The sequence below is a fragment of the Rutilus rutilus genome, assembly GCF_951802725.1.
Source record: "Rutilus rutilus genome assembly, chromosome: 1".
Classification (NCBI taxonomy): domain Eukaryota; kingdom Metazoa; phylum Chordata; class Actinopteri; order Cypriniformes; family Leuciscidae; genus Rutilus; species Rutilus rutilus.
The window spans coordinates 50,660,894-50,683,885 of record NC_140209.1 but is presented as its reverse complement, the minus strand read 5'-3'; the positions used below and the strand labels follow the sequence as shown (position 1 = coordinate 50,683,885).

The 22,992-nt window shown below is 39.9% G+C and overlaps 1 protein-coding gene and 1 long non-coding RNA gene across 2 annotated transcripts; one reads left to right on the top strand and one right to left on the bottom strand.

The window, feature by feature from the left end:
* The first annotated feature begins 4,411 nt into the window (after positions 1–4,411).
* LOC311278046 lies at positions 4,412–18,500 on the top strand. The gene is made up of 3 exons (XR_014625376.1): positions 4,412–4,747; positions 14,286–14,357; positions 17,359–18,500. It is a non-coding gene; the product is annotated as an uncharacterized lncRNA (long non-coding RNA).
* col1a1a (collagen, type I, alpha 1a) lies at positions 5,029–22,517 on the bottom strand. Its single transcript, XM_084388489.1, has 51 exons — positions 22,308–22,517; positions 20,705–20,896; positions 20,314–20,336; positions 20,064–20,099; positions 19,119–19,211; positions 18,627–18,698; positions 18,238–18,282; positions 17,812–17,865; positions 17,339–17,392; positions 16,992–17,045; positions 16,798–16,851; positions 16,646–16,699; positions 16,514–16,558; positions 16,333–16,386; positions 16,043–16,087; positions 15,845–15,898; positions 15,313–15,411; positions 15,159–15,203; positions 14,924–15,022; positions 14,781–14,834; positions 14,444–14,551; positions 14,292–14,345; positions 14,031–14,129; positions 13,872–13,925; positions 13,169–13,267; positions 12,910–12,963; positions 12,748–12,801; positions 12,446–12,499; positions 12,284–12,337; positions 12,013–12,057; positions 11,801–11,899; positions 11,522–11,629; positions 11,268–11,375; positions 11,105–11,158; positions 10,935–10,988; positions 10,732–10,839; positions 10,533–10,586; positions 10,353–10,406; positions 10,078–10,239; positions 9,170–9,277; positions 8,882–8,989; positions 8,723–8,776; positions 8,487–8,594; positions 8,322–8,375; positions 8,099–8,206; positions 7,942–7,995; positions 7,688–7,795; positions 7,315–7,594; positions 7,020–7,210; positions 6,674–6,916; positions 5,029–6,369 (listed from the first exon to the last, which is right to left on the bottom strand). Exons 1-51 carry the CDS (start codon positions 22,387–22,389, stop codon positions 6,223–6,225), a joined length of 4,347 nt encoding a protein of 1,448 aa, XP_084244615.1. The 5' UTR covers positions 22,390–22,517; the 3' UTR covers positions 5,029–6,222.
* Between the last annotated feature and the right edge of the window lie 475 nt (positions 22,518–22,992).

Genomic DNA, 22,992 nt, shown 5'->3' with positions numbered 1-22,992 from the left:
TTGCACAATAATAATACACAGCAGCGGCATACCAAGTAGTAGTCAGTCAGTAAGCAAATAGAAGAAAAGAAGCAAATATTTTATAAAGCATAGGCAACCATGTGTAGCCTATAGCTGTATCCCGTTTTAATAAACTCTTTTTTCGGTATTTTCCTGTATTTCTTTATTTAAATATTTTTATATATTCTTAATTTTTCTGACTATAAACAGATAGGCTACTTCTTTCAATGTGGTATATTCCATATAAATGTGAATTCTCCCTATTGTATTGTATTTTATGTTATTTTTTCCTTGTTCCCTTCCTTTATTTTATTTTCCATTTCTTATCATTCTTTAATTCGACCTATTTATGTTCTATTTCAGGACTATAAATGCTTTCAATGTAATGAAAACTGCTGACAAATCCTGCCAATATACATTCTGACGACAGACAGATAGATAGATAGATAGATAGATAGATAGATAGATAGATAGATAGATAGATAGATAGATAGATAGATAGATAGATAGATAGATAGATAGATAGATAGATAGATAGATAGATGCAGATATATTTGTACTGTATCCTTTTAATCTCTAAATCAAACCACTGCAAATGCCTATAAGAAAGACACACTTCATCGACATTTGGCCCTCTTTCTGATCGTATATATGGCAAATGCTGGTGTGTAGAGAGCGACATCGTGTGGGGAGTTTTAGAAGTTCAGAATATCCCAAACCATTGTCCAGACTGTAGTCAGGACAGCGGTATGGAATCCCACACCCTGGGGAGTCTTTGTTACACTTTCACACTGTGATTGTGGAAACCGTGTCTGTGGGCTCTGAATATGAACTGAAGATGAAGTGGGACAGCCTTTTCAGCTCCATTTGCATTGAAATTTGACATGCTGCTGCAAAGAAATTTGAATTAAGGGATAAAGAAGATTTTTACTCAGCCCGTGATGTTGCACACATGCAGGCACAAAAGATAGACAGATCATCTGTGACAATCTTGTTTGTAGGCTAGGAATCATGTACGGGAGATATGAGCTATTGCCAACAAACAACCATATTATTTGACAAATATGAATTTTTTAATATTTTGGATTGACGATGATGACCCACATTATCAGTTTTTTTGTAGATAACAAACTCATAAAAAAAGAAAACGTGATTTGTAACTGAAATGGTTGCACAAAAATACCACAAGCTGTTTTCATGCTTTGCAGTTTTTCCATTAGAAAACCTGAATATCCTACATACTATTTATGAAAACGGTTAATTCAAAGTTATACTGTAGAGAAGTGTGACTCTCTCATTACGTTCCTGGTGACAGCAGAGCAGCAGGAGGAGCAGATGATGGAGACTTCCTCAGGGACAGTTCCAGTCTCTTTGCTAACATCTGTGTGGTTTGCCCCAGCAACACCTCCACTGCATATTGCCTGCCGTGGTGACCCATATTTCCTCTGATACTAATCTCACTACTCACATAACACACACACACAGACTCCCCCCTGCACTGGGCTTTTATGCATGAGTGTGTTCATTGAAATCGGATCACACTAGCTATTGTTTGTTTGACATTGATCAGACTCAAACAGATCACAGGGTGCCACCTCTGGGTACTGAACTGCTAAACATGCATCATTGCTCAGTTCATTATTATCCTGTATAGGTGAGTAAATAGCCCAGGAGTTGATGACGAAAAAGGTGGCATGCTAAAGTGTACGTAAAGCAGATTATTGATATTCAAAAGAATGATATGTTAGATTACCATAAAAATTGTTTTAACCTTTTCCAGTTTTGCAGTTAGCCTACATTATGAATTGTGTAGATTGTGTTTAATTTTCCAGAAAAAAAATATAATCAGTTTTAATCACTCCAAACAATATGCTACCACATTTCATGCCCTGATTTAGGAATCAATGTGTCTTAGGTATTTGGTTATATAGAAATAGTCCAGCTCCCCCTAGTTGCATTGAGGCAGATTTAGAACCCAGGTTGCTATGGTCATGCAGGTTTGTTTACGTGGCCATTGCCTCAACATAGAGCTCGACATAAGGATGTTTGTTACCTCCACAAAATGATCTTGTGGCCACGATAACCTATATCCTCCTGGGACCCAGGAATAGACTTTTGTCAACTGTAGTGGACATTATATTTCAGTCAATTTCTCTGACACCATAGATGTCACAGTTTTAAAGAGCACATCTAGGGCACTCTTATGGAAATATGATAATATATTGCACTGCTTTTCATAAACCAACATCTCAGGAAAACGTTATGGGGTTTCAAATCAAAATATGACTTTCTGTTACAGAACAGGGCATTGATTGTAGTGAACACCAGGACTTAAATCATGTTTATCAGGCATTTTGGGAGACACAACAAGTGAATAGGGAAAGCAATTATACATCAATATTCTTATGAAATATGAAATATCATTATTAAAATGTTTCCAATTATTACTCCCATTATTACACTTCTTTTTTCATTACATGTTGCTTCAAGAACACATTCATATGCGAATTAGATACAGTGTATTTGTATTGAATGTGAATGTGAATGTTCATTTATGGCCATTTTACCCACGTGTATTGCATAAAGTAAAATGGTGTATCAATTCATTCTGTTATATCTTTCATAACATAGCAGGTGAGAATCATCTTTATACAAATTTTGGTTGAAACTCAAAAATTGATTGGTGAATGAAAAAAATAATAATCTCCTTGTATTTGCCTATACATGTAATTTCAGGTTTTTTTTTTTTTTTTTTTTTTTTAAACAACTGAGTCCTGGTGTCAACTACAGAGTATAGTATAACATGAATAAAATATAATTTTGCAAAAATGTTTTTAGTTTATTTTATTTTTTTACCATTCGTTATTCTTATGCTCTAAACAATGTGATGACATGAAAAAAATAATAAATTCAAAAAACTCCTCTCAGGAGGATATCACATTTCCATGGCTTGGCTCGTTGGCTGTGTCTGAACACTTACAAATTCCGCCTTCGGAGGACGCATTCCAAGGTTGGAAGGCATCAAGACACGTCCGAATCCAAAGTAAGCTTCACTTTCTGTCTCATTATATAGTCCTACCTTCATCTGATCAATTTTTGAAGGCAGCATAGATGTATCTTTCGCTGCCTTTGATATCCCACAATCCTGTGCGTTCCATTCTGTGACATTGAGCTAAAAAATAAATAAGGATGGCGTCTGACTGAAAATTGCGGTTTGTGGTCAGTTTGCACGTCTTTGACCAACGTTTTTTTGCCTTTGACGTCATTTCTAGCGAGAAATGACTACTGTTGTAATTAAATATTTTCTTAGTTATCACCAAAGCTCTCAAGTCTTATGGAGGATCTGTTTTTTTATAGATTTAAACGCATTTTTATTTTATTTTTTGATATACTTATAGCTGGACCATTTTTGGGAGGGTATAGGCGTATAGCTGAAAGGATGCAGTATTTTTTTCTGTTACCATAGTGAAATTAGGAAGAGTTCTGCTTATGTCATCCTACATATTAACTGTTTAAATACCCTTTTCATTGTAATTAAAATACTTTGTTGTATTATCGACTACTGTAGCTACTTGATCCAGTAGAGGGCGCAGGGTACGAGTACAGTCTTCCTGTGTTCAGTTGCATAAAAATTTTGCCATCCAAATGTTTTCTTTTCAAGACTGGTCATTTACATAAAAAGGTATTGGTCTTATTTGGATCTGAAAAGTAAGACTGATTATCCTTTGGTTAACTGCTAGTTGGTCAGACTAATTCTTAAAACACACAGTTTGAACATAGTGGATATGTTTATGCAGCTGGCCCCCATATCTATAAACTAATGCCTTGAATTAGTCCTCTTGTATTAATAATTTAATATCACTAGCTAACATACTCTATTTGCCCTGTGAGCACAAAGAACACTGTAGCTTGTGAAGAATGAAGCCCAGTTTTCCCATTTCAACGAACTTTATGCATTTCTTACTCATCTCAACTAACTTGCGCTTTTTACAAATATTTTTACTATGTAAGATGTATTGTAATTTTTTTGGAATTGAATATTTATCATACATGATTTAGGGATTAAAAACTTCAAACTTTGTTCGATGTATGAACTAATGAATAATTTAGATGTATGCAACAGTCACTCCCAATCGTTAAAATAATATGCTACTGAATACAACACATTTGTATCATAATTTTTAGCTATCTACTCTTTAAATAAAGCCTACTATTTAACTTTAGTTAGGTTTGCAAAGTTTTCCCCTTTCCACAAAGAATTTCAGTGTTTAAAAGTGAAAGTGAGTGCATGGATCCAGTTAGCAGTTTAGATATTCAAGCCCCCCACTACGGAAGCCTCCGCATACCTTACGATACAATGGCCCTGTTGTGTCCTACAGGACTGCCACCTTCACCACCTACCACCTTTAGCATTTCACTTCACACTGCAGCAAAAGATTGGTTCTCCTCAGTTTGAGCTCCACAAAAAGCTCCACTTTTAAAAACATTAAATATGTTTAGAGCAACATCTCTCTCAGCTTTCAAGTCAAAGGAATTCTCTGCGGATTATATTATACAGCTCAACAGCTCAGATGACCGATGATTTCAACAGATGTGCAGTTTGGAGCATCAACCAACAACCAGTCTTGATCCGAATTTTCACCAATGGATCATTTGGATTATCGGTGGAATATTATCCAGATCATCTTGGAGTGCAATGATTTCACGATGCATTTTTGTCAACATAAGCGACTCAAGGCAGCACAAGGTTAGTACACGCAAGCATCAGAACATGCAGTATTTCTTTCTGCTGACTTTAAGTTATTTTGCTTAAGTTTATGTCCTGTTGGTTATGGATTGCTCAGTAGTATAATAAACTACTTTAGCAAAAACAACAACATGAAAAAAGCACCAAAAAAAAGTAGCAGACATTTCTGATATTTTCTTTAATCTTTCCTTTTAGTAAAAACAACTGTAACAGGTGCAAGCTGTGCTTCATTCAAGTCCATTGGGCAGTCAGGGACGAGTCAAGATCACTTCTGACAAACATAAGGTCGACCACTTAACATGCTTTATTTCAGCATTCAAAATAATTAAAAACATCTCAAATTATTATACATATACAAAATAGGTACAGATCTTCTTGTTTTAACCCCCCTATGGTGTGCTTCTCTCATAATTTTAGGACTTTTCTATTTGATTGCCTGTTTTATGCTTTAAAAAACCCTGGGTGAAAACAAAACAAATCCTGATTACAGAAGGGTGGGAAGGAAGTGGGGATATAGCTGGAAGCAACTGGACAACATTTGGGGGGATATTTTGTAAAGAAACCAAAAGACAACAACCAAAAAGTGTCAAAAGGTGTTTGGAACATAAAAACAGACTCCACCTGCTTATTCTGCACTTGAAAAGACTGCATCACAGCTACAGTATTGCTTCTTAACAAAAGCTCTGCTGTCTGGCTCTTAGCTTGCACTTGAGAAAGAGAGGCGTCTGTCACAACTGGGAAGCAAGATACTGGGGTTTCTTTAGCACCAAAGGCCCTGTGAGCAAAAGCGACTAACAATACATCGCTTTTAAATCTTTCAGGACCTCATGAGGAAATAGCACCTTTACAGCTGTCAATTGATCTTTTAACCATACTTCTGCCAAGTAAAATCCTGACCTGGTGTTGGTCAACACTGGGAATTGCAGGTTTCTTTTTTGAGGTAGCCATAAGACATCAAAACAAAGTTGAACCCCTGTCTCTACTAGAAGTACTTTGTGTGACTCTTGAGAGGAACGTTGGCATTGGGCACCCGGTGGTCCTAATGGGTACAACACAAAGACACTTAAATGTCATTTTACAGATTTATTTAACACCTGAACATGGTACAAAGCATTTGGTTTCGCTCTTTCATTGTCCTTCCTCAGTGGTTGAAAAAAAGTCACTGCGATGTGTCTTCAAAACTCCAGGGGGATTTTACTCTTTATAAGTATATATTATTTTCTTGTTGCCAGTGAAACAAATGAATCTTCTAAAGTATCCTCAGTGTGGCTGGTGACAAAATAGTGGTCCAAAAAAAGCCTGGTAACACACAACCACTGTCTTCTGAAGCACAGGTCTAAGCAAGTGGACCATTTGGACAGCCAAATTGAATTCTAGGGTTTGATTTTAATGCATAGAAAAGATTTTAGAGAGATGATTGCTAGAAAAAAAAAAACACACACGCATTCAAACAATCTCAAGTCCAGATTTCTTTTTTACAAGAAGCAGACTGGGCCAACTTCAATGCCAAATTCCTGATTAGGTGCACCAACGTCCATAGGGGCGATGTCAATAATAGGCAGACGGGATGTTTTCGTTGTTTTGTAGTCAATGACTGTCTTGCCCCATGCACCGGTGTGCGACTGTAGAGATGGAAAAAGCAAAACAGGGATAGAATTAGAACCTTTGCCAAACCATTCTTTATGTTGCTATAATAATAAACATTTATGTTGCTAAATTAATGTAAAGTTCATTCAGATAAAAGCTACTGCTAAATGAATATATGTTAATGTAATCACATTGAAACAATGCTTTTATATTAATTGTCATTTTAATAATGTATCTTGTACTAGCTCTCATATTCAAGTAAACAGTACTGTTGTGATATTGAGATGCTGAATGACTGCGATAGTCACATCAAGAAATGATCTAGAAGTTAGAACTCACCGTGCAACCATCCTCAATGACACTGTATGTGAAGCGGCTGTTGCCCTCTGCTCTGATCTCAATCTCGTTGGAGCCCTGCAGAAGAAGAGCCTTCTTCAGGTTGCCAGAAGCCTGGTCCATGTATGCAATGCTGTTCTTGCAGTGGTATGTAATATTCTGGGAAGCCTCAGTAGACATGAGGCGCAGGAAGGTGAGCTGAATGTTGACATCCTCAGCCTTGGAGCCCTGGCTGCCGTACTCAAACTGTAGGTTTGCACAAGAAAGTACAAGAAAATAAGCAAATATTATAAACAGACACATGGAAAAAAAAATCTGTTATACTTTTTGGCCTAGTTGACATCCTCACCTGGAATCCATCGGTCATGGCCTCTCCGAACCAGACGTGTTTCTTCTCCTTGATGTTCTTGCTTGTGTACCAGTTCTTCTTGGGAATGGAGAACTCAGTTGGGTAGACACAGGTCTCGCCAGTTTCCATGTTGCAGTAAACCTTGATGGCATCCTGGTTGCAGCCCTGGTCAGGGTCAATCCAGTACTCTCCTGTGTTTTGTTTTTGAGGAATGAGAGGATTTAAGTAAGCATGACAATGTAGTATGATGACTGTAGAATTTAGGAATTTAGAATTGGGCAATTGAGAAACGTACCGCTCTTCCAGTCTGGGTGGCACATCTTCAGGTCACGGCAAGTGCGTGCAGGGTTCTTCTTGGTGCCATCTGGGCTCATGATGCTTTCAATCTGCTGGCTCAGGGACTTGAGGGTGGTATCAACCTCCAGATCACGGTCGCGCATCACATTGGCATCGTCGGCACGGAAGTGGCGGAAGGGATCAGGGGCCTTCTCCTGTGGCTGGGCAATGAAGCCGATGTCAAATCCACCACCAGAGGGTCCAGGAGGTCCAGGGGGTCCGGGAGATCCAGGAGATCCCTATATCAGAGAGTAAACCAAATATGGCGGGGTTAAAGTATATGTTTGGTTTACTGGGTGCATAGTCATGTAGAAAAAGAAAGAATCACCCACAGCTGGTCCAATTTCTCCATTGCGACCACGGGGTCCAGGAGGTCCAATGGGTCCAGGAAGTCCGCTCATACCATCCTTACCAGCAGCTCCAGAAGATCCAGCAGGGCCCTATTGATACAAAAACAGAAAACATCCAAATCCACTCAGAATGAACTCCAAAACACTGTGTATATAATTTAACTACTTGATCAAATCAGAGAAAGAATGGTAGTACAAATATGCAGCAAGATTATATATTTTATAATAATACTTACTCTAGGTCCAGCGGCTCCAGAAGCTCCAGCAGGTCCAGGCTCTCCAGAAGGTCCCTAGTGACAAGAAAAAAAGAAATGAAAATGATTATTTTTTCAAGCTGTGGATATTACATTTGAAATTTAAACTATGTTCCATAAGCTGAACAGAGTCACTTACAGATGGTCCTGGGGGTCCCTGCATTCCAGTAAATCCTCTGTGTCCCTTCATGCCTCTCTCACCAGCCTCACCAGCCTCACCCTTGTCTCCACGAGCTCCAGCGGGTCCCTGAATAAAGACATTACACCTCAGACAACAGTATTGTGTATACCACAGACAGAGCTACATGCAGAGTCTGGTTTGGAAATTCTTTTGTGGTTCGAGTCTTTGACTCAGGACTTACAGAGGGTCCACGAGGACCAGCAGGGCCAGCAGCACCGGCAGGACCAGCAGGGCCCTAAGAAGGAAAAAACTAATTTGTCAAATTTGTCAGACTATAAAACTAATCTACTCCCAAACTTTTTAAACCATCACCAGTTCAATTCATTTTTGGAGATGGGACACTTACAGACTCTCCACGATCACCAGTCTTTCCAGCAGGGCCAATGGGTCCAGGAGCACCAGGAGGTCCAGGAGCACCGGGAGTGCCAGCAGGACCAGTCTCACCACGGTCACCCTATGTCACAAGCAGAAGAACAGAATTTTTTAAGGGACACCTCCACAGTCACACAAATGAATGTGGGGTAATGAGGTTTGACTACTGGATGTGTTGCAATATGGGAAACCATTAAGTCTGAAACTTACCTTGGGGCCAGCAGCACCATCACGTCCAGCAGAACCCTCATTACCTGGAGTACCCTAATGTAAAGCAAAGCACATAGGTGTCAACAAGGCAGGACTCTATAGTTTCAGGTTATGTCAATGAAATTCAACAGGTATTGGTGTATATGTGTGCATCTTTACCTCACGACCAGGCTCGCCAGAAGGTCCAGCCAATCCAGGGGGTCCCATGGGTCCTGGAGGTCCACGTTCACCAGAGGGACCAGAAGGTCCCTGTTTGCCAGGCTCTCCCTAGATGGAATGATGAAGAGAAGTATGATGAATGCTTTACCATGATTGATGCTTAAGAAACCAACTTTCCAACCAGACAAACTCTTGAAAGTAGAAACTGACTGAATAAAACAAGTTAATGATTGTATGGCAGTAGATGAGCCATCAAAGAGTGTAAAACAAGGAAACCAGAATACTCACAGATGGGCCGGAGAGACCAGGGAAACCACGCTCGCCTCTTTGTCCAGGGAGACCAACAATACCACGCTGACCAGCAATACCAGCAGGTCCAGGTGTACCAGCAGGGCCCTGCAAGAAAAGAAGAAGGGATATTAGTGAGATAAATTAGGAAGTTCATCACAGGCAGTATTTCTTTTATTCATGTCTTTATTTAACTGTGTTATGTGTTCTTATAGCTAGAAATCATGTATAAATATACTAATTTATACTAGCATGGAGATCAAGAAGGAAGACAGAGGGAGAATCTTATCACCCTCTAGGAAAGATTGTATTAGGCCAAACAATTGTGATAACAAGCACAGAATTGTCTTAGAATTGAACTATACCTATAATCGATTAAATAACTACCACATTTGGTAGACAGAAAGCTCTCAGTTAAAGTATAACCATTCAAGTTGTGAATTTGTAAGATAACTGTGAAAATGAGGACTAAAGAGCATAAAATAAAGAGAAACAAATCCATGAATTAGGAAAAATGTATTCATATTATTTCAAACCATAAGTAATTCAGACCATCCTGTCTTTTATTCTGGGGATGACTTGTGAGAGAAGAAACTGAGAGGCCAGTAATAAGTAATCTCCTTGAAACAGAGTTTACAGGACTTTACTCAAAAAGATTTGGTGTGGGAAAACATTTAGTGGTCAGATGATACCAGGATAGCATTTTAAATGCTCAAATAAATATATGTTGTGCACATACAACACGGCCAAAAAATTTGAGGATTTGAGAGAAGAGAATTGGTTAAGTCATCTGAATAATTTTGCAAGGCACTGTAATTGATATTATATTCCTAGTTTGCTTACAGTCATGTATTTAACAAGGCCACAAGGTAAGGCAATAATGATATAGATCGGCATGAAAGACTTACATTGGGACCCTCAGCTCCGGGATTTCCTTTCTCACCAGGGGCACCAGGTGGTCCAGCAGAACCAACTTCACCAGTGCGCCCAGCAGGTCCAGTCTCACCACGGTTACCTTTCTGGCCCTCCTTACCAGCGGGTCCAGGAGCTCCTGGGGGTCCAGAGTTTCCCTAAGAAAAACAAGAAGCAATTAGAGAACCGTTGTTAATTATGGAAGAGAATCACAATTACCATTTTGATTTACTAATTACTACTATCAAAATCTTGTCGTGGAGGTTCTTACAGCAGGGCCGGGAGGTCCAACTCTACCAGCAGCACCAGGGAAGCCAGTAGCACCCTTAACAAAAAAGTAAAAATGAATTAGTCTAATTGTGATATGTAATTTCCAAGTTACTGTAATTTTTAGTTGTGCCAAGTACTGACACATCACCCAGGAATATGAAATTATAGAAGTCATACTCACAGGGGGACCAGCAGCACCACGGGCACCCTTGGGTCCAGTAGAACCAACAGGACCCTGTATGGCACAAATCAATTTGATTAAAAATTTGGATGACATAACATTAGTAAAGACAACCATGACTATTACATGCATCAAACGTTATAGACCCAAAGGACCATATGTCTGTTTTGGATGAGGAGATGATCTGAGATGGTCACACCTGAGGTCCAGGGGCGCCAGTTGCTCCAGCAGGTCCTGGAGGACCAGAATCACCCTTAGCACCATTGTCTCCAGCTTCTCCCTTAGCACCAGGCAGACCATCGGCACCCTGTTGGAGAGAAATTGGACGTTTGAACTAAGAACTGGCCTGTAATTGTTAAAACACTTTATAAGTTTATATATATAATAGAGTTTGTTACTCACGGGAGGTCCAGCAAATCCAGCGGGTCCTGAAGCACCAGTCTCTCCACGCTCACCCTATTTGTAATTGTAAAACAGGTGATGTCATCAGATCATTTTGGTAAAAGAACTTCAATGTTTCTGCAAATGATCAATTTTGTGTAGTATATCTGTGCATCAAGGATTGTGCTTACAGGTGGTCCACGGGCACCACTGGGTCCAGCAAGTCCAGCTGCACCAGTCTCTCCCTATGTTAAAATACAAATGATAGAACCATGGTTGAATATGCCCTTCAACTTTGTAAGAGTTATCATCAGTGATTATGGATATATGGAATCTAGCACAAAAGACACTCACTTTGTCACCAGGAGCTCCAGCAGGTCCAGGAGGTCCGATTGGTCCGGTCATACCACGAATGCCATCTTTACCAGCGGCACCATCAGTACCCTTGGCACCTTGGTCACCCTGGGATAAGAGTTTGTTATCAATTTTGAGAATCTGTGCCATTCGATTCATTTGCTCACTTGAATTGCTATGAATTAATTAGTATTGAGTTTCTTGTCAGGAACAGCTCTGACAGAAGTTGAAAGTTGTGCATCAATAGTACTCACTCTGTCACCCTTAAGACCTGGCAGACCAGCAGAGCCACGCTCGCCAGGCATTCCTTGAAGTCCGGGAGGACCCTGAGCGCCAGGAGCTCCTGCGGAACCAGCATCACCCTAAGAAAGCAAGAAAAAATTCATCTTAACGTTGATACATATGGCAATTTGATATCATACTCCTCAGGGCTTTGACTCGTATTTTGGGACATCCTCTGGATTTCGCCTAGCCATTCACAGTGAATGTGTGGTATCACTTCAACAAAGTGTGTCAGGACAGGTGAGACTCACCTTGGCACCATCGTTACCAGCTGAACCAGGAGAACCACGTGCACCAGCAGGACCAGAAGGGCCAGGGGCACCACGCTCACCAGGGAATCCTCTGTCACCCTGGGTAAAAAGTAAATAGAGATACCATCAGTTCTTGTCCATCTCACAAATCTAGAACTAGAATTAGAATTATGGGCTATGTGCCATTTGTTGATCATGCTGTAGATACTCACTCTGGATCCAGAAGGTCCAGGGGCTCCAGCCTCTCCAGGAGCACCCTGTAATAGGCCAAAGAAGGCAAATCAATATTGTGTCGCATGACCTTTCATTTCTAATGAGAGTTTCCAAGGGACTTAATTGCTGTTGCTCAAAGAAAGTGCATGTTTATGCATAGTACCCTGGCAAGCAATTCTGAACTTTCATTAATCCCCTCTAATCATTTTAGATCTTTGGTTCACATCTTCTGGTTTACTGTATATAATAAACAGTAGCTCCATAACTTACCTGCTCACCAGACTTGCCAGGCTCACCAGTAGCACCCATAGGTCCTGGCAGACCCTGTCATTTAGATGCACAAAAAATAGATCAGCATATTGATGCCAATGTCTATAACAAAATATTGAGTATTGAGTGGATGGGATGGGTAAGATGAGTTGGCACACTCACCTGGAATCCGGGAGGACCACCAGGTCCCTGTTCTCCTCTCTCTCCAGTAGGCCCCTATTCATGAAAACAATATCAAGAGATATTGAAGTAGTTATACCTCATTGTTATTGTAAGTATTATTGTAAAGTAGTAGGTGTAAGAACAATATAAGTTGAAGCTATATATTTTAATGTTATATTTATAGCCATTATATGAATATTTGAGACAGTTTGTATAATGTATTAGCAGGACCATTGTTTTAAAAGAGGCTGAAATAATGTTAAATGACAGGATGTATTATGGGATACTGAAGTGCTACTCACAGCAGGTCCAGGAGCACCAGGGGCACCAACATCACCGTCCTTACCGGGAGCGCCCTATATTTAAACATAAAACAAAATAGAATAAGGTCCAGACTAAGACGCTATGAACCAAAAAGGGTAAAAGATAACTGTGGTGTGTAAAACAAAAGCACAGATACTTACAGTGGCACCAACAGCACCCATCACACCTCTCTCACCAGGTTTGCCACCCTCACCCTGCACAGGGGCAAAAATAAACATCACTCTTAAAAAGCTTTTTGTAACAAACGCACTCTGAACCAGAACTCAAATGTTTCTTAGACATAAAATATAAGCTATCAAGGTGTGACTGTCTGCATTTTGGCTATGCAGTGAGAATACTCACATTTTATAGTGTAGTTTGTTTCAAACTGAAAGAGTCAAGAGAGTTTAGTGCACTCACAGCAGCACCCTTAGGTCCAGGGAATCCCATGACACCAGGCTGTCCTCTGGCTCCAATGGGGCCAGGTGGTCCAGGGCGGCCATCTTGTCCAGCATTACCCTATTAAATATAAAACAAAAAGACATGTGAGCTTTGATCCTTTTCTACAGATATCTGGGTATGAGAGGGTATGTATGAATGAATGGCAACTCCTTTCAATAAGGTTTCATTAGTTAACATTAGTTAATTACTTACAAGGCTTACGTCTAGTCCCAGACTAAAATGCATGTTTGAGTTGAGTTTTAAAGCAACTTGCACTGACGTATCTTAAAATATCATGATGTCTCAAAAAATTCACAAAATTCATTCAAATTAAATGTCTCAAGATTCACACCAGTAATGTTTTTTCTAAAGCACGTTTATAAAAGCTACTTTAATATCCTAATTGAACTACAGTCTAATACTGGCTTAATCTAAGCCCTGTCTGTGAAACCAGGCCAATGGTTTGACTGATTTAAGTCTATTTTCTTTAAACCTATTTTTCTTGAAATGTTCTGGAATAAACAATCTAAGGTGTCAAAAGCAGTTTTAGGCTTGATATTGTTGGATTTCAAACACTGGATCCAACCAGTAGTATACTAGACCACTTTAGCATGCATTTGGGTTGTCTGTTATAGTGTAGTGGGTTTGTTGTGACATTATGGAGAATTGTGTGGGCACTCACAGATGGTCCGGTCTTTCCATCAGGTCCAGGGCTGCCAGGGCTACCAGTCATACCCTGTAATTGACACGAAGAGAGAGGGGGTCAAACACTGACATACTAATACACAATCAATCCCACCAATAATATATATATCATTCCTGTGGATGCCAATTTTCTCACCTTGGATCCTGGCATACCAGGTTCACCATTGCGGCCAGGCTCACCAGTGGCACCCTTAGGTCCAACAACTCCAGGGCCTCCACGCTCACCGGGGGCACCCTGTAACAGCGATCAGAAAGAGTTGCACCATTTACCACTGATGAAATTTGATATAAAAATATGATAATATCCTAAACAGATTTTCTGCCTATTTTCCGTTTAGTTGCTAACTAAAAGGGATGTTAAATATTATGAAACATTTTGTATCTTTTGTAGACCCACCTTAGGACCTCCAGATCCATCAGCACCAGGGAAACCACGAGCACCAGGAGCACCCTGCACAAAGAGGTGTGTAATTGTTAAGGTCTAGGCCGCTTTTAAGGTTCTTACTGATAATTTCGATTATCTGGAGAGGTTTAAGTGTGGGTACATACACGTTCACCAGTGGGTCCACGACCACCAATAGCACCGGGCTCACCACGGGCTCCTCTCTTGCCTTCCTCACCAGGTGGGCCAGGGGGACCCTGAACTCCTTGGGCACCCTGGGTAAGCACACAAGAAAAAGGAAGACGGTTAGAAATGAAACAGACAGTCAGATTAGAAATCAATTATTGTAAAATAGTTGTTTTTTAGTCCTAAGGCACTGTTTTTACAAAGCTGTGGAATGTTTCAACTAAATTAGCATGATAAGATTGATATAAAATGGAGTTTTAGAAACAATGAAGCGTGTGACAATGTTTTCTAGATCAAATAAATGAAGTTTATACTTACAGCCTCTCCCTTAGCACCAGCCTCTCCTTTGGAACCAGGGGCACCGGCCTCACCCTGTAAAATGTAAAAAGTAATTGTGTGAAATAATTCACATTTTGTTTGAAAAAATGTGGCTGATGATCTGAGAAGAAATGGACACTTACGGTGTTACCCTTAGGGCCAGGGGAACCAGAAGCTCCAGCAGGTCCGGGAGGACCGCGAGGTCCAGGGAAACCAGGAGCACCAGCAATACCAGGAGTGCCCTGCAGGTGGCAGCAGAGAGTAACAAAGATATGCCGTTAATTTACTAACACCAAAGTTCTAATCCAGGAAGAGGAAATATGTTGGCCTAAAGAAGAACTTTTATCATCAAGAGCATTTGATTAAACTGATACTTACAGTAGCACCCTTGGGACCAGCGGCACCATCAGCTCCATTGTTACCCTACAGTAGAAGGAAAGCAAAATGGACAAGGTGGTCAGGACTGAACTGCACAAATAATTGAAATTTAAAAATATTATATTATATTTGGTGTTTGAAAAGATTTACTCACAGCGGGTCCAGCAGGACCTGCAGGTCCAGGGTTACCAGCCTCACCACGGGCTCCCTGGGGTCCCTCTGCACCACGAGATCCCTGAGCACCAACCTCTCCCTGGAGAAAGCAATGAGCAAGAGTGAGATGGGTCAACATTACACTTATGCAGAGCTACACGAGGCATCTCAATTCTCAGTGTAAATGAAGAATTGTGTTTATAGTCCATAAAAAACCCTTAAGATGATCAATATCTCTATGACGCTAGAAAATAAGTTTGTATGTCATCTCAAGTTTCAGATAGATGACTTTCTATTAATTTATCTATTGTGGATGATTCAAGCTCCAGACAAATAATAAGTTCAAATAACTAAGCTTTGACCTACTAACACATTTCCAAAGATCAACTCTTCATTCAATGTTGGCCTACATAATCGAGAACACCGACATCTGGCTCTATTGGCCACCTTGTGGCACTCTAGCTATTTGTTTGGTTTGATATGGAGTTTGAATTTGTGTAATCATGTGAACAAATGAGAGGTTTTTTTTTTACCTTAGCTCCAGGGCCACCAGGGAATCCTGGGGGACCAGCAGGGCCAGTTGGGCCCTAAAAATAGAAAAAGAAAATAAATTATATTGAGTGTTTCTTTGACTCATCATCATTTTTCTGATTAATTCAGACCTGGTGTCTTTACAAAAAGTATCTGGTCTATTTTATTTATAAAAAAAAAAGATAAAAAAGGCTACTTACAGGAGGACCAGCAGCTCCAGCAGCACCATCATTACCACGAGCACCCTGAAAAATGGAGAAAATGGAGAATTCATTCATCATTTATATATTCAAAGTGTAATCTGTGCACTGGAGAGGACAGGATTTAGATAAAGGATTTATAAAAACTCTGTTTTATGTTTGAAGGATTATCTCAACACATATAAAATGATCCTTTGAAAATGTGGTTAAGCTGTGAAATGCTTGTTGGTTACATCACAATAACAAAGTACAGATCACTTCAGGGTTATAAGGTTATAAGGGTTACTTACAGCAGAGCCAGGAGGACCAGCACGGCCTCTCTCGCCAGGCAGACCACGAGGACCCTGGAAAACAGAGCTACATTAGAAAGGACTGCAACTGTGGATGTTGAATCTGAGAGAAATAAATTTGCAAAATAGCATGAAAGTCATGCTTAAATATGCAAATCGATTGTGAATAGATGATCCTTACCATAGCACCAGGAGTCCCGTTCTCACCAGGGGAACCAGCCTCACCCTAATGAGCAAAGCAGGCTGTTAAGTGGTCTGCTTACTGTGAAATTTAGGTTTAAAGTGTAATACTGATTTTCAATTCTGATTTCACCTTAGGTCCAGCAGGACCAGAATCTCCCTTAGCTCCATCTAGACCGCTGAATCCCTGAGGTACAGAGGATGCACGTAAAGATTTAATTCATGTAGACATAGGTTGATAGTCATCAAACGAGAGGAACCACTTCCTAGAGCTAGAGCACTCACTCTGTGTCCCTTGATGCCTGGAAGTCCAGGGGTTCCGGGGAATCCACGAGCACCCTAGGGAGAAAGAGAAAGGCAGAAGGATTTTACACCCTTTTCTCCTTTTGTGGGTCAAACACCATAATGCTAATAACTAAAAGAATGCAATTATAACAAAAGTGTTTTCATTCGGAAATCCTGTGAATAGCAACACTGACCTGTGCGCCAGGGGGTCCGCGCTCACCAGGGCGACCGGGTTTGCCAGATTCACCCTACATAGTCAGAGAAAAACAGATGAGAAAAGGAGAAAGAAGCTGAATCACTGGTTAAACCCTAGATTGAATTATGAGAAATGTTTGCTATTTCACTGTCACTGTTTCCTGATGTTTCTTTATCCGTTTCTCTATGATGTTGATAAATGTAATGCTCGGTTCCCCGAAGTCTTAGATGAACAATATGCTGTACTATAACTGAACTGCACTGCATTAACTAATGAAGTAAAAAAAAAAAAGGTTCTTCTTACATCATCTTAAACCAAAATCTAAAAATGATGTGGATTACTTACATCCTCTCCGTTCTTTCCAGGGGGACCAGCAGCACCACGGGGACCCATTGAACCCTAAAGCAGGAAAGCAGCAGAAAAAAAATCTAAGTTAGGAAAAACATTTGTGTCCATGTGAGTGTATTTTTATGTTTCACATTGTGGCGGCATGAGTGAGTCACACTTTGGCAGAGTGAATTATCCAGATGAAAAAAGTGAAATATTGACTAAAATGACTTTTTGCTGGCCAGTTAGAGACCTCTGTCATACAAACAAACAGGCTGGATGTCATGCATCCACTCAGTAGAAAAGCAATCTAGGTGCCTGAGGTCAAGATTCATAAACACTGTACCATTTTGACCAACTGGAGTCACATATCGAAGTAGGGTGAGAGTACTATTAATGTGGGTGAATGTGAATGGGTAAAGTGATTGACCTCAGATATTTACTTAGTGTTTGATTGGATAGATGTACAAATTATTTGTTTAGATACTCACAGGAGAACCGGCCTCGCCAGGCTCACCAGGGGGACCAGTAAATCCTTGGGGTCCCTGTAGAGGAGGACAAAGGGCACAAATTACAAAAAGCACAAGCCTGAGGAACACTGTTACATGATAGGAGCGAGATTACATGCTAAAATAAGCATTGAGGAGAAAGGTTGTAGCTCATTTAGACTTCCTGGGTGGATCTAATTCAAATTAAATGTATTCTGATTTTCCCAGGTACGAAATTGCAGTAATCAAACTAATTTCACAAAGATTAAATTGAAAATGACAACAGATAAAAAAAAGGGGTTTTATTAAAAACATTAAAAATGCATGGTGCATATTTATATTTATCTATTCATTTAAATATGACTTCCAATATGGAACTGTTTAAAACATATATGTCAGGATGACAAGACTTTTAAGAATTGTACTCACAGAAGTTCCAGGAGGCCCAGGGGGTCCACGAGGGCCCATAGGTCCCTGAAAAAAAGAGAAAAAGGAGATACAGTCAGTAAACCTGAAAAAGTAACAATTGGTGAACATATTGTTCAAGGGATATTTTGTTTGAAGCTACATGCTACACATGCCTTGTCTTGGCCTACAGTGAGTTATGTTTAGATCAAGAATATACTAAGAATGTGTTTGTAATGCAGCAGCTGATTTGATGCTGTCTGTTAATAAAAAGATGAATGGTGATTATATAGAGAGATAAATAAGTGGACATGCATATTGTACATTTATTGAAGTGGTATTTGCATCACTCAGGGGTTTGTAGGATGCATGCATGTTTAGGAATATGTGTCGGTTAACGTGTGCATTTTTACCATGGGGCCTGGGACGGCCATTCCTCCTCCGGATTTCTCATCAAAGCCACCAGACATCTGAGGAGAAAAGTTCTGTGGAGGGACAAGGAGAAAAAGCAGAGACCTTGTCAGTAATTTGGACCATGTCCATTTAGTTCTTACAAAGGATGAGATCAGAGACCCTTAAAAGGGATCTGTGCTCAGCACAGGACAGGATGAAACATAGCTGAATGTATCTAGCAAGCTCATGTTCAGGTGCTTATCTTAAACTTAATCCAAAGCTTTGCATGCCTGTGTGCAACTGTAGCTACTGCCCCGAGGGTGCTGTCCACTTTAATGGTGCTGAAACGTGTCAGCCCTGTGACCTAAAGGTATTTTAAATGTGATTTGATTTCAGATTCTGGCCTAGACTAACTCTGGAAATTTTGTACCTGGCCTGAAGGTACATTTAAGTCACACCTTTTACCGGTTGGAGAAATTTAGTATTTTCCCACTTTAGGATAAGATACTTACTCCACCAAGGCCAGGAGGTCCAGGGGGGCCTGGGGGCCCAGGAAGGCCAGGCTGTCCAGGGATTCCATCATTGCCAGCAGGCCCGGCAGGACCCTGTTAAAGATCAAGAGAAGGGAAAATTAGGATTTAAGGGGATGAGGCAGGTGCTACACTATGGTATCAGAAAGGTTTGTAGACTGAGTCCAGCTCACATTAAAGCCCTTACAATTCAAAGTGATGCACCACATCTATAGATCAGTCCTTTTTACTTGGTAGAGGTATAATTAGTGGAAAGTGGTGGGTATAATTCTGATATATAATTCAGTTGTCTTTTACATTAAATATATATATAGACCAAATCATCTTTCTGTGCCTCATCACAAGAGCAGCTAAAACACCACAAATACCATATAATAAGACAAACTAAACCATCTGCATGTGCTTTTAGCATAATTCTGTAAAGCATATCATTAGCGCTGTTGGTACTTTCTGTGTATGAGTACTTATAATATATATTTATATAGTTACAAAACTTATATATATATCATGCATAACAAACCATGCATAACCTTGCTAACAAACACTTGAACAACTCCAATCAAAATCTCAAATAAATCAGATTTAAACTTGTTTTAGATCAAATCCAATGGCAGTCCGATAAGCTATAAAATAGAATTTATAACTATGAGAAATGTAACATTTAACATATAGTTATATAACATACATATACATACAGTATAAATATATATATATAATGCTTAATTTTTAAGCATAATATATATTTTAAGCATAATATAAAATATTATTTATATAGATGTTAGGGATAAAATCTTTTTGTGCAGTGACAGCTGATTTAGAATGACATGTTTTTTTGGTCTTCAAGAACTTAAAAGATGTTCATCAAGTAAACAAAACCCTTGATGAGGCAATAAATGGATGCATAAAAAGAGAGAAATATAAACCTACCCTGTCACCCTTCTCACCGGGAGAACCTCTAGGTCCCTAAGAGAGAGTGATGAACACAAAGGATTTTGTAAGGATTTGTTTTCCCAGATAAATAAACGTAACAACGTTTAATTAACTAGTTTCAAATGAGTTCAAAAGATGCCTTGAGCATGCTTTCCTTATTGCAATATACTGGACATTTCCCAAGATTCTTCTATGAAGCAATGAACTTATTTGAGGCATAAGCTGATAAAAGTAAAGCAACATTTACCTCAACACTGGGTTCCTGGAAATCTATACAATTGAGGGGAAAAAAGAAAAGAAAAATTAAAATCATATAAAAACAGACATTAATTAGATGTCTCTTATCAAATCTAATCAACAATCAGCCAAACAAATGAGTCTCTGGTTTCCCCCAATTAGATTTGAGGCTTTGAGCCTCGATTTAGGCCTACTAGACCAAGAACCAAGCGACAAATTAATCCAGTGAATAACCATAAGGCTTGAAGCTTGAAGGTCATATTTAAAAATCCAAGGGAGTTAATGTTGTGGATCCATAAGAATTTCCCCAGACATTTTTAATGGGGGGTGTGGTGGGGTTGTTCTGTTTGCCCAAGGTAAGGGGGAAACCCCCCCGATGCGTGAGAATCAAGGCGTCGTACCGTCGTCTGGGCAGACGGGGCAGCACTCGTCGTGGGGAATCACTGGGTTGGGGCAGTCGGTTGTGTCCTCGCAGATCACCTCGTCGCACATAACGGTGCCGCTGTCGCACACGCAGATTTGGCATGGCTCTGGTTTCCAGACGTCCCTGTCATTGTAGACCTGGCCGTCCAATGTGCAGCTGCCACTTGTGCCTATAACGAGTAAAAGAGTTGCATGAGTGTAAAAGTAGAAAAGTAAACGTTTGTTAGTTGACTATGTCATAGGATTTATATTAAATATTCAGGTCGGTGTGTTTCTTGTTTGCTGTCATCCACGTGAGCCTAAATCAGTGACGGAAGGTGGGAAATGCTGATAATGTACTTTTAAGTCATAACCTCCAGATTTCTAAACTTAGATCTTAAGGGAAATGTGAAGGATTTGGTATTAGATCAACTGAAAGTAGGCCATCTCTTTAGCATTTTGCTTTGGAAACATTTCCCGTAGACGTGCATGGGAACAGAATAGCGGATGTTAACGCACACCTTTACTTTTGCTTGAAAATGTTTGGTTTGAAAATGACCCCTAGGTGGCGTAGTGCCGTTAGGCCCAGGTTCCATTATTCAGTGGGAAAAGCTTGAGGGAAAATTTCCACGTCTGCTGAAGCTCACCGTCCATCATGAAGTAATTGAAAACTGTCGGCTTGGCAAAGGCTAACGTTTTCCTTCAGTGGAAAGTATGCTGGGTCCGCATGTGTTTTCAATCACCATAACAGAGGGGGGAAAGTAACAGGGATGGGGTGGGGGATTGTCAAAATATGATGTCATTGCACATTTAACCACCAAGTGGCGCTGGGATACTGCCTGAAAAACTTAAGCCCTTCAGATGTAAAATGATGCGTCTGGAATATTAATTAAAAGTAAAAAAGAAAGAAAAAAACATTTAAACTATTCTTCTTTCTTTATTATTGTGCAGAAAATCAAGTAGTTTTGTTTTAATGTACGTAGCAGACTTTACTTTCCAGTTTGGAGAGATGCTTATCCAAGAGTGAGATCATCTCTTTTTGTTTGGGGGAAAAACTTTTTTAAATGGATGTCGTCAATATCCAGATTATTTTGCTGGAATTGAACATTTATATTGTTACCAAGTTGCTTGGTTTTTCCCCCAACTGGCCAATTTGATCACTAGGCAATGAATTTAATCTGAACTTTTATTTCTCTCAAAGTTTTAGGTTCCACATTTTTATCAGTTCATTTCAGATTCCCTGTCTACTTTTCTCATATAGCAGCTGTTGAGGACAACACATTGCGCGTGGAGGAGAATCTCCATAACCTGCGCCAACTTGTCTCCAAAGGCTCACGCATGCAGAGCGTGAAAAGGCCCAGTGGGTCTAATGCATATCCAGACTAAGCAAATGTTGTTCTCCCATTCTAGAAGAAAGCATAATCTATGCTAAAGGTTATAGGAAAACGCCTGCATGACTTTTTTTTCTTTTTTTTTTTGTCCTGAGAGAATAATTTATCTTGCTGTTTCCTTCTACAGCATCACAAAATAGACTCACTGCTTCATTTTTGCACCCACTAACATCCAGCAAAGCTTGAAAAGCTGTGGAAAAGTTATACTTACGATCATCCTCGCCTTGTCCTCTTGCCAAAAGCACCGTTGCGCTTAGCAACAGCGCCAACCGAATATCCACAAAGCTGAACATGTCTAAATATTAGACATGTAGACTCTTTGAGGTGAGGGAAGTTCTTTTTTTTCCTTTAGACTCCAATCATACAAGGTAGGGTCCGGTCTTCTGTGACTCCAATCCAGACCCCAGCAGAAACTCCCTACTGCCTAAACCAACTCTAGGTCCTGGCTTTTATACCCCAAACTTTCTGGGAGGTGCCGGGCGCAGCAGATAACTCAAGCATGTTCACGTTTAATAGAATAGCGTCCCTCCTTCACCGGACAGGGGGGCTGTCTTCACAACGTTTTCAGAACTAACATCTGAAGAAACCCGATCTCTTAATAAAAAGGTGAGGGTTTGCTCTCAAAACTTCTTTTTGGTGAAGCTAAGTTGTGTGCCAAGGTGACCACCTGCATTGTGGGCATATCTTTTGTTTCAATATTGAATTCTGGAAAGACCTATTGACCAAAGACTTTCTTCAGATGAGGACTTGGAGACGAGGACCACGCAATGCTTTCTGAACTAAATTTGTTATCGTTTCTTTACTAATTTGTATACCGACGGAACAATTTTGTTTTATAGACGTTAGTTCAGTTTATTCTTTTTTTTTTCATTAGTAGATTTCTGCTGCCAAGTAGT

What these genes read in the sequence shown, in the direction of transcription:
- col1a1a (XM_084388489.1), bottom strand. Translation starts at nt 22,389, where the DNA reads ATGTTCAGCTTTGTGGATATTCGGTTGGCGCTGTTGCTAAGCGCAACG. An exon ending in CTGGTCCTCCTGGCTCTGCT is followed by an intron (nt 16,088 to 16,332) that starts GTAAGTAACCCT and finishes TCCATTTTTCAG; the next exon opens with GGTGCTCGTGGTAATGATGG. An exon ending in TGGGTGCTGTTGGTGCCACT is followed by an intron (nt 12,802 to 12,909) that starts GTAAGTATCTGT and finishes GTTTAAATATAG; the next exon opens with GGCGCTCCCGGTAAGGACGG.